This window comes from Halyomorpha halys, unplaced genomic scaffold, assembly GCF_000696795.3.
Source record: "Halyomorpha halys isolate HHAL.00 unplaced genomic scaffold, Hhal_1.1 Scaffold134.1, whole genome shotgun sequence".
Taxonomy (NCBI): domain Eukaryota; kingdom Metazoa; phylum Arthropoda; class Insecta; order Hemiptera; family Pentatomidae; genus Halyomorpha; species Halyomorpha halys.
The window spans coordinates 1,965,237-1,977,608 of NW_027107159.1; the positions used below are offsets into that span (position 1 = coordinate 1,965,237).

The 12,372-nt window shown below is 28.6% G+C and overlaps 1 protein-coding gene across 2 annotated transcripts in view; it reads right to left on the minus strand.

The window, feature by feature from the left end:
* Positions 1-11,860, minus strand: part of LOC106678342 (TOX high mobility group box family member 3) — a 387,189-nt gene extending 375,329 nt beyond the window's left edge. For both annotated transcript variants that reach the window (XR_010842892.1, XM_014416796.3), the window contains exon 1: positions 11,706-11,860. Coding sequence is in view for 1 of the 2 variants with exons in the window: in XM_014416796.3 (XP_014272282.1) it covers positions 11,706-11,774 (69 nt within the window). In the remaining variant the exon portion in view is untranslated. The remainder of the gene's footprint in view (positions 1-11,705) is intronic.
* Positions 11,861-12,372: the final 512 nt, after the last annotated feature.

Consider the following 12,372-nt stretch of genomic DNA (forward strand, 5'->3'; position numbering starts at 1 on the left):
GAGGATTGCGTTTAAAATGATTTAGAGGATTTGGGTTTGGAGAGGCCTCACTGGACAGATGAATGTAGAGAACGATTGGTGGTATCGGCATCGAACCTTAGGGTTCGGAAAGCAATAATTATTATTATTATTAAAAATTAAAAGTTTTGAACGATAAGAAATGTATTTCCCATGCTAAGAGTAAATTGAAACTATTTTTTAAAAAAATTATTCGTTGCTATTTACAACTCTATACAATTATATACAACTAGTAAATTTGCTATTAGATATAAAATGATAAACTACAAACATATGGAGAATCTACCCATTGATAGAACTCCAATAACTTTACTAGAGAAGAAGATCTCGGGGCCATCTTCTTTTCAGGCGCCTGAGGGGATTATCAGGTATTGAAGGAGAAACCAGGTTAGAAACAAGTGGGTCTGGGTGGTTGGGAAGTTTATCATTGAAGGATTAGTATCTGGTTCTGGTCAAATCGGCAACATATGGAACATTGAGGTCCTGATTGATCACTTGATTTGTGATAAAGTAAGGAGCATTAAAGATTTCGGACAGTAAGGATTGGATACGAGAGGAATTCGATGGTTTAGTAGAGCCCCAAAACTGAAACTAATTTTTAAGAATATTTGCAAATGTTTGTTGAAAGGGTTCCTGTACCAGTATATTGTTTGGTGATCCGGTTAAAACTCACCTTTACCAGACCATGACAGAAACTAAAATTTCTGAAATCTGGCCAAAAGTGAAATAAATTACAGACATACTGAATTGGATATGATCCTGATTTAGTTCTCTCATGACGACTGGCGCTTAGCGCTAATGAAAAACAAGAATGCTCCGCCCATGACAACTATTTACCAAACTAACAGCAGCTTGTGGCTGGAGTTGTGAGGTCGTAACGCCGGCTCGGCACGCCAGTTCGTGACGTCCCCAATCTAACCTTAGGCTAATTATATATTTATTCGCCCGATTACATTATGTATTACATGTAGCTGATTACATAGCCAAGATGGTTTCGTCATACAGCCTTCCAAACGGAATTATTCATGGCAACAATGTACTTGGTAATGTATGACGCTAACTTGAAACATTTATCTTACAGTGTTCCTATTTATTTAACAACTCAATCGCGATTAGAAATTTATAACTGTTACAGGACATGGATCGGTAGAATATTTCATTTTACCGGCGTATAACATTTGCGCTTTAGTCATTATTAAATATTGCTGAATAATACAGATGTAGTACGAATAAAAGTTTCAATTACTCTAATAAAATATTTGTTTTTTTGCTGGTTTTTCTTTTGTGATGTAACATTCAAAAAGTTTAATGTACCATTGACGTTGTAATATTTATATTTTATATTCGAGAGAGATAGTCCAGGTGGCGTTCAATAAAGGTATCAAAATAGTAAAATAAAACTATTTATTGTTAACCAACAATTTATGGCTAGCAATAAATATTTTTCTACCTCCAATCACTTCATACGGTCGACTATCTTCTTCCAATATTAATATTTTCATAAAACAAAGTTGTTTTCAATAACAACACAAAGTCAAATAATAACTTTGTCATAATAATTTTTTTCTGTACTAGAAATTAATATCCCTTTGTCAGGACATGAATCGTAGTTAGCCAGGCAGTGGATTCACTTATCCTAAAAACAGGTAAATGTTATTAATATGGGTGTAAATTTGTGCAGCTGTATCCAAACTTATTTCTCCAGGCACCCTTTTCGGCTAAAATAATTTTGCAGTACCCTTGTCGAGCGACATAAATGTTGCCATAATTATCCTCAAAGAGGTTGAGAAAGAAAAATAAGAAACAAATACAGTATGAAATAAATGCTAGAGTGAACTTATATTAGCAACATTAATTTTTTTGTAATATTTTGAGAAATTAGTATTAGGAATTAGGAACCAATGAATTAGGGGAGGACCTTAGGGCGCGTGGTAGCGCGCCTGTATACCAACTCAAAGGTTGTGAGATCGAGACCCGGGCCTAACCGGGATTTTTCAAGCATATGGTTACATAATACGCACTCAAAGCCTCCCCGGGCATTTGTTGAGTCCCGTTAGCCAATGAGCCCACCCTATGAAAACCTAAAAAAAATCAAGAAATGCGCGATATATTTATTATGTATTACATTGCACGAGGCCTTCGACCTTCACGGTCTGTCGTGCTAGAAGAAGAAAAATTATCGGGTAGGATCACTAGGTAAGAAAGCTGTTACTAACTTATTCTCAAGAATTTCGTGAGATCCATGACTTCTTAGGCAGTGAGCAACAAATTTTATTAATATAGAAAATACAATAACAACTAGACTAAAAAGCTAAAAGATGGATACAAAATTAAGCACTCGAACAGTTTTTTTTTAAAGGATTATAATTTATATTTTTCGAAAAAGAAATACATTTTTGTTTTAAAATTAATATATTTTCAATTTTGGAGTAAGAGAGCTTTCGTTAAAGATAATGGCTGATTCACTGCTAGCAACAGTTAGATCAGGTCATAAAGAAGCCTCTGTGCTAAAAAGCGTTTTGTTATATTTTGCAGTTATAACCTTTTTAGAGATAACTCTTTAAGTAACCAGATTAGATTTAACCAGCTCAATTATCTTCGGAACTAATAGATATTACAGTGAGAGAAAATTTCACATAAACACTCCAAATAGTAAACAAAGATAAGTACTGTTTAATAAATACTGAAACACATTTGAGCAAATTTAGTGTGAGATATGCTATTAATTGACTGAATCAATTTATTTTTATGTCCTGATAATGTCGAAGTTAGAAAAACATTTACGTGTTTAATAATTTACTGGTATTTATGTGTCTAAAGGTATTTATTTTACAATAATACCCAAGAAACATAAAACATTTTATTATTAACATAAACACAATTGATTCAACTTTTACACTCAACATCCATTTCACATCTCGACTGTTTCGGCCCTCAGGCAATTCTCAATGAGACAACTTAAACATTGATGTCATATATCCTTTAAAATGTTTCTTGCAGGCTAATTGCCCATTTTATATCATTAAAACAAAATAAATATTAAAATAACATCACAACAGTTTCAAACTCTGTTTTTAAATTGATTATTCACCTACAAAATTTTTATAATTTAAACTTAAAACTTTTTCACACAAATATTGTTTATATTTAATCTTACAACATTAATTATATTAAGTAAAATTAAATATAGACAATATTTGTGTGAAAACGTTTTAGGTTTAAATTATAAAAAATTTGCAAGTGAATAATCAATTTAAAAACAGTGTTTGAAACTGGTGTGATGTTATTTTAATATTTATTTTGTTTTAAAGATATGACATGAGCAAATAGCCTGCAAGAAACATTTTAAAGGATATATGACATCAATGTTTAAGGTTGTCTCCTTTAGAATGGCGTGAAGGGTGAAACGTTGGAGATATTGTGAAATAAATGGTGAGAGTATTAGTTTGATCAATTGTGTTTGTGTTAATAATAAAATAAAATAAACCACTCTCAAACAATCAATATAATAAATCGTTAATAAAACATTTTTTTATACAACTCAACCATCAATGAAACTTCTAGAGTAAATAACAGTTACTTCAGAAACAACGAAATTGGATAATTTCGGGGTAAACTAAATTTGAAGATGTAATCATAAAATCAAAGCAGACTTTTTTTGACTTTTGGAATTTTTCTTTATCCTAACTAAACAGTATTTTCTGTATATTTATTTTTCTTAACAATTCGTTATTTTAAAAAAAAAGTATGATGTTGGGTAGTAGTCTGACGTTAATTTTTGACTGAAATGTCCAGAGAGTTCACTTGTTTAGTTATTTACTACTATTTGAGGATCTTATTATATTTTTTTAACCAACCAATAATATCCTGACAGTTATATACCGATATTATTAATATATATATATATATACATAACGACGGTGTTATACAAAAAAGGCAAATGAAAAATTATTCAAAGGAGATCTTGTACTTAAAGTTTGCAAGAAAAGTGTTTTTGAGTGATAAACCTACAATATGTTCCTATTGTTGAAAATCTGGAATTTTCTACTACTACTACTAAAAAAATTTAGTATTAATGACTATTCTAGTGAAAAAAAGTCCATTAAGAAAAATACAAAAAGTCACTTTATGATCCAGGGCCATATTCCACTGGCTCGAAAAATATTTTTAAAAACTCGAAATGATTATTATGAACCACAAGAGTAGGAGAAGACAAGAGTTGTATAGGATTAAAAGTAAAATATAAATCGATACTGAGGTTGAATATTTACACCGATTTGCACAGCGTGGGTTCCTTTATGAGAGGAATTTGCATATATTGACCAGTCCGGATAATTTACTGTTTTTCCACCAACGACCTGTCCATCGGGAAAAACAAAGACTTTTCCGATTTATCTTTATGTCCAGTACTTTTATTGCACTATTTGAGTGCATTGCTCTGTTTGAAAACGACTAGGGTGCGATGATCTGCACCTCATTATAACTCTATAGAGAACTATTAATTATGAATCAATAGGTTTTCTGTAAGAATCATTTATAGCAAAGCATGCTTTTTTATTAATCATGAAGGTTTTATAATTAAAGTATGCAGATATAAGGTACCTGTACACACGTCAATGATTTTATACTTTATGAGGGGCGAAAAAGGATTCAAACAAAAAGATATACCGAGGCGAAATCGCGAAATAAATAAATATTTACATTTTTTTATTCTTTCAATTCTTTACATACAAAGATTTGTTGAAATTGCGAAATCACCATATTAATACTAAATCAAATACCAGAAACCGATAATTTAAATAAAATCAAACAAATAATATTACGTAAGTAAACGATTGAGTATTTATTGTATTGCCCAATTTAAATTATTTAACTTCAATATAACAATGTAATTGTTCAGTGATTTGTAAGGAAGTGCCCTTTTTAAAACAACGGTTATACACCGAGGTGATTTTTTCAAGATCACGCTCAAACACAATTTTTTTTCCCAATCAATAGACACATCATGAGGCTGGGTAAGCCCCGGCGTGCTCTTGAACTTACAAGACTGATGGCTACAGAAAATAATTATCTACCACAGCCGAATTCAAACCCTTGGAGTTAGTAGTATCAAGCCTTACCACTTTGCCACCGCGCTCCCTATTAAACTCCAATAAAATTAAATATTTTTGTAGGCTGCAGAAAAAATCTCTTTCTAATGTACTACCCAAAATATAATTATACTATACTATACTATACAATAATAATACTATATTTACGTTTCAATTTGTTTGTGATTATCACTTTTTAATAGTTTTGATAAATAACATATTTCAACATCATTATTACAGTTTTAATAATCATGCTTAGTAAAACAAAGATAAAAGATATTAAGTTCTTGTATAAGGTATAAAGATGCAGAATAGCAGAATGATCCGTCCCGGAGGACCACAAAGCCACAGGTCCTTCCTTCCCTTCGTCCGTTCAAACAGTTCCTTAATTTGTTCTCTACAAGGCACCCCTCGCGTGAGGCACTTAATAAGAATTTTCTGTTTATACTGGTCCTTAATTGTTTCCTCTACAAATGGCCTGTCTCTTTTGATTGATTGTTCAAATAAATTGTCAATTTAAATTTTAAATGAACATCTCAAAGTCCTGAAATTTTAAGATATCTTTACAGCAATGTCCCCGTTTGATTGATTACTCGTTGTAAAAATTATATATTGTATCATTTGTTTAATTGTAATTATTTTTATTTTGAAGTATAACTAATTAAATTTAATTTAAAATATTACGAAATAATGTAGTCAATTTTAAAATACATATTCAAAACATAATACGTAATGATATCACGTAGACATTATAAATAAAATTAAATTAAAAACTAATTTCACTAAAAAAAAAAAAATAAGGTTTAGGAAGAACTAGAAATATTTTAATTTAGTAATAGCTAAAATAAAGTGATATAAAGGTAGGCTTAATGTAAGGGTAAAATGGTGATATAAAAAATATAACAATAAAAAATTTAAATAAAATAATAAGGAGGATAAACTAAATAATTATTACATATAGAAAATGATAGAGTATAAGTTATATTATCAATATCTTCATTATTCGTTTTATATTGCAAAATAATGTTTTCTGAACTATTATAATCTCATTTCTACCTACCGCCATCCCACACACTTCTACATTACATTATTATATAATCTGTAATATAAATTTACCAATTACACCTACCATATTTTATAACGATTATTATGTCTTCTGATTTAATTAAATCAATAGATCTTTTTAATTACATAAATTTCAATGTGTCTGTTCACTTTATTAGTTTAGTTAATAATTTTTTTTATTATTCATTATCCTCCTTATAATTTTATTTAAATTTTTTTATTCTTTATATACCATCAACTTTACATTTTTATATTGTATTCTTTGTATGACTCTTTGACTCTCAAATTAACTCTACTATTGTATGTTTTTATTGTAGCCCTGATGAAGACCTACAACGTAGGTCGAAACGTTAGCAGACAATAAATAAATGGTTATTAATTTTTGATATTAATGTTTTCTTCCTTCTTGGCCGCAACCGTGAACTTCTTATTCAAATTAACATACGGTCAATCATCCAGAAATATATGTAATACAAAAAACATATAGATGAGCCAAAGTTATCAAATTAAATTATTGGATGTTGAACTATGTTATTAATTACTTTAATTATAATTAAATTCTGCAATAAACCTAATATCAATGTATTAAAAATATTAAATACTTATATTACAGTTAATATCTATAGTGCCCCACTGTTCCGCCCCCGTATCCTAGCCGGACTTCATTTTAATTTGAAAACATTTATTGCTTGTAAATGGGTATTTTAAAACAATGACTTATATCGAGCAGCGTTCTAACGAGACTGTGGTGTAGTTAATATATAATTATTATAATAGGCATAGAAATAAAATAAGTAAATTTAGATTTTTTAAATTTTAATGTTTTTTTGTTACGTACTTAAACAAATAAAATTTCCAGAATTTATAATATGGTATATACATACGTAGATATAATAAATATATAAGAAAGAAGATACTATAAACAAACTATGCGGAGGCAGGTATAGATGGGTCGGTGGTTTGAGTGGGTACTCGACACCATCTGTTATCTGCCCTTCTGGGACACCGATTGACCTTCATCCCCGATACCTTAAGGGATCGCTTTGATTCTTAACCTAACACCCTATATTAATATATTTATATATTATCTATTATAAATAAAAAACAATTTTCAAATAATACATTACAGTTCTTATATGTTAAACTAAGAACTTAATAATAATATAATTTAAAATCCATTATTAGAAATAAAAAATCAGCCTAAAATTAATAACGATTTCAAAATTTTAATTTCTGAACTGAGTTAGACTAGGCCAATACCAAAAATTTGTTAAGATATTTCTCAAAGTACTGATTTTTTTCATCAACTAAAATGAAATATTTGTGAATTCCATGAAACGAAAAGCGTTTTAGTTTTTTAATATATTTTTTTTAACAGGATAGTTCAACTGAACAAACCAAACTTCCGTCTAAAATACTAATATAATGTACAAACAAATTTGATTAAAACAAGAAATTACGCTTACGGACAACCACTGAAAGAATCGCAAATTAGCTAGGAAACATAAATCCGTAATGATTCGTTCATAATCCTAATTTTGCAAATGTAAATTTACAAACATTATCCACAATAATGCAGTTCCTTCTTTTTCTTTTTTTTATTATTATGAAACAGAATATTACATAATACTATATACACTTAAAAGTATGTGCATAAACAAATTAAAAAAATAATAATGATAATATCTAACTCTGAGTATCTTAAAACACTTAATTAAACTATTTTTTTTCTTTTAGAAGCTATTGATAGATATTAAAATTAACAAAAAAAAGAAGTACTTAAATTTTGATGAAAAAAAACAAAAAAAAACAGAGGATGAAATATGTTTTAACAACCATTTTTCGGAATCATAAAATCAAGTAAATACTCTGCGTTCTAAAAAAAAAAAAAGTTACGACAGGGTGCAATACTTCATTTACCTCAGGTAATAAAATAATAAAATAGTAATGAAAAAAAAGTTATTAAGAGTTTTGTAAGCTAGTTCGATTTAATTAAACATATGAATAAAAAGAATAACTATTAAAAATCTAAAAATTTGAGTCTGAATAACCTTCTTTAAGAGGACATTAAATCAAAGAATATATTTACTTACACATGAAGATTGAATACTAAAATTTATAAATAATATTTATATTATAATTTATTAATTAAACCATGAATTATGAATGATAAACAAAATCATACTTTTGTGATGAAAAATAAAGCTACTTTTTACTTTTACTTTTTACTTGTACCGTTAATTGAGGAAAATCTGCGTGTTTAGCGTGATTCTGATCAAATCCCCTCCTTGTACGACGGGTTGTCTAGTAACAGTACTCCCTTTCAAAGTACTACACCTTATTTTTCATGGGTTCTAGCAGTACAAATTTATTTATTTTTAATTAAATAAGCTATTTTCACAAGATGGAATTAATTTTAGCCAGTCTAGCACACAAGGAAAATGTTTTGATTAATTAAGATTCACAGATCTGTTTAAAGTTGTTCGGACATTTTAAAGTTTATCAATAAATAAAAAAAAATTTATATTTATAACACAAAATATTTTTTTTAACCACTTTTTTCATAAAAATCATTAACTTTCAAAGAGGAAAATAAGTTTTATGAAAATAACAATTATTTATGATCTTAAAAAGTACTTCATGTAATTATTTTGTTAAAATGTGAACATTTTAATGTTTCCATTTGAAAAGCAATATTTTCATAAAAGTACTTTTAAAATTTGAATTTATTAACAGCAACCTTATTTTTAGGTATGAATCTATTTTAATAACCTCAGGTATCTAGTACTTAAATTTTAATAACAGTAAAATCTTACATTTATTCATTGATCACAAAATACAAGAAAAAGAACTTGATATATTTAAAATACCCATTTTAAGCTTATATTAAATTTAAAAAAAAATATATCCATGTCGAGTGAAATCCAATGAGCATGTCTACAAACCACATTTTTGTCATTGGAAACCGATATCGACTTTATAGAAAAAATGAAAAATGTAAAACATAAAAAATAAAACAAAAAATAAATCTGGTTAAATTGATCTAGTTTTATCCTTTAATAGAATTTAAAATTGAAGCTTTTTATTTTTAGAAATGAGTATTTTTTAAATTTCTGGACATTGAAATGCAGAATGAGTTAGACCCATAACTTTCTGATCCCCTTCAAAATAAAAACTATCATTAAGTACAGTCATTTTATATTTTTTAATTAAAATTAGTAACAAGTTAAATCTTAAGTTGGTTTAGTTATATTTTAATTGTGATAAAACAAAGTCCAAGTCTGCAGTGAGAATAAAAAAGAATTATGAAAAATTATTTTAAAATATGAAAAAAAAAAGTATATACGATTTTTATCAATTATATTTTATCATTAAACTTGATTTTTTTTTTAATTTAAATTTTATAATTTTTCTTCCACATACTCCATATAAAGAAATACAAGAAAACTTATTTATATAATTCTCTGAATAAAGAACTACAAATCGCCAACGAAATCTGGACAGCATATTAATTATGTATAAAATGAATGAATACAATAAATTTTAAATAGAAACGAAAATAGAAATACAAAAGGGAAAGTCCCCTAGAAGAAAATAACGAAAAAATATTCAATCATACCCACCAGATGGCACCACTATGTTAACATTTAACCTAAATGGCAGACATCCGTTCTGCAGACCTATAATTATCCATGAGGCACTGTCCGGGTGTAATCACTGTTACCAACACGATAATACTTATTATTTCACTTTTCTAATTAGGTTTAATTGATATTTTTATTATTCTGTTTTCGTTTAGAAAGAATTAGTCAGCCTTTAACAGTGTCGATCTGATAAATATGTATTTTAAGTCGATTTTTCAATTTTTATGTATAAAAGTAATGTCTGGCTAATAAATAAATAAAAGCTTTAGTGTGCTACAATTATATTTATGTGTTACAAAACTACTTCTTATTTAATCACACGAACAAAATAATCCTCACTTCAAAAGTAAATTTTGCATTTCTTGTAGACTTTTAGCAGTTTTAATTTTAATAAAGTAATGGTACAGAAACGCCCTAGAAGAACATTCTATGACACTTTTTTGCATGAGCATTTTTAGACCAAATTTATGACAAAAAAATTCTGATAAACCATTACAGAATTCCCTTCTTCGCGAGGCTCCAATGAAATGGCTAGGCGCTCGCCTTTGCAGCGATAACACATAAAATTAATAACTCTTGATTTCTTAAATTAAGAAATAAAATACATTATTTTGCATGGATAAGACCTGAAAAACATTATGTTAAAATTTAAGACATTTTTTTTTTTTTTTTTTATAAATTTATAAAGATATATAGCATATAGTTTCATTTTTGCCACTCAGAAAGAAAGTATACCCAGTAATGAAGCTGATGAATCCGAAAATAATAAAATATGTAAAAGTTATATAACACAAATAAATATTATGTTTTTACTAATAAAAAATACTATATTAATAATGTAGAGATATAAATGTTTAATAACTGTCGAAATGTCTTGTTGAATTTTGTCTTCAAATATAAACACACATTCTAGCCTAATAAACATCGTTTCGTATATAAAAAAAGAAACAAAGATATTTTTTATGTTCTTGTAACATAGGTAACAGACCACATCCAATCATTTGTACGAACAAATCTTCTAATGTTATAGCATTACATAACTTATCGTAAACAATAAAATTACTGACGTTGATAATATTTTGATTGAATTCACTTTTTCACATTTATGAACTTAGCGATATACACAACTTTTATATAGCTTTTTATAAATTAACGAAATATAACATAAAATGCAAGTATCTTTAATTTATTTTTTTATTCTAGTCAGGATAAGTATTTTTGTTTCTTTATATATTTTTTCTTAAGGAGAGGTGAAAAATTAATGATGTTCTTTCCTTTTATGTATTTTTGCTAATTCGCTCTGTAAGCTATATAGATTTTTCTTAGATCTATCTTTGGGCTTTAAGAATGTTAAATAAACTTGAATTAATTTTTAAATTAAATGACATTTGCTAAGCATTAATGAGGTTTATTTAGAAATATATATACTTATATAAAAAATGGTTTATTAACATAGGGCGTCATATATTATCGAAAGCGATTGCTGAGTCGAACGATTTTGATGAAAATAACGAAGATTATAATTTACTAAATTTTTCAAATGTAATTATTATTAAATTATTGTAATCATTCTCAACATCAACTCCGATGATGTGCGTTTATTGGACCTCATGTTTATGTATGACTAATACTATTTTAAAACAATTTCTTCGGTCATGACACACCGGCTCTACAGCGTTCAAATCTCCAATCGTTTGCTATCACTCCGGATATTTCGACCGTTTTTTTTTACGCTTCCAACAAATATCAATCCAATTCACTACAAACGTCTTGTATCCTACGCCTTCACGGACTTATCAGTATTGAGATAAGAACGGCTGCCCTGCCGGCACGTCCTTCCAGAAGAACTCATGCACACACAAAGACACAAGGTAAGGAACACTGGTACCTTGTAGAGATACTGGTCGAACATCCTGCAGACGTCCATGTCGGATCCGATGCAGTAGGTGGCCTCCATAGCTTGCACAAACAGGTGGTCGGGGGCCGCGGGTTACTGTCTCTACTGAGAGTTGTTGATGTTGCGGCGGCACTGGGGGGAGTGCGGCCGCCGGGTTCCCCCACCACCGCCTCGCTCTAAGGGGGGGGGAGGGGGCACGGCTCGTGTCAATCACTTTCAGCCGAGCAGGTACATTTTAAACCCTTTTTTATCATCATTACTCAAAAATACATATTTTTTTTTTTAATTTATGACCATTTTCTATCCAATTACGAAGAAATTGTCAATCAATAAATAAAGATTCGTTTTAATGATCCCGATTTATCAAGTAACACATTAAAACCTCCTAAAATAGGATATCAGAATCAAAAGATTTTTAATTTAAATTCCCGACAATCAGCAACGTAGCCCACAATCGTCAAGCTTTCACAATCACAATTTAGGCTCACGTTCAAGTACAGTCTCAGTAATCCAAACTAATTGCTGCAGGGAGTGATCGGATTATTCAAAATTTCTTATTAAAAAAAGTTTTAAGAAAATGTTGGAAAAAAGTTTAACAATAAAAATGTACATAAATATTTTTATTTTTTTTAATTTTTTACATTTTTTTGGAAATTTG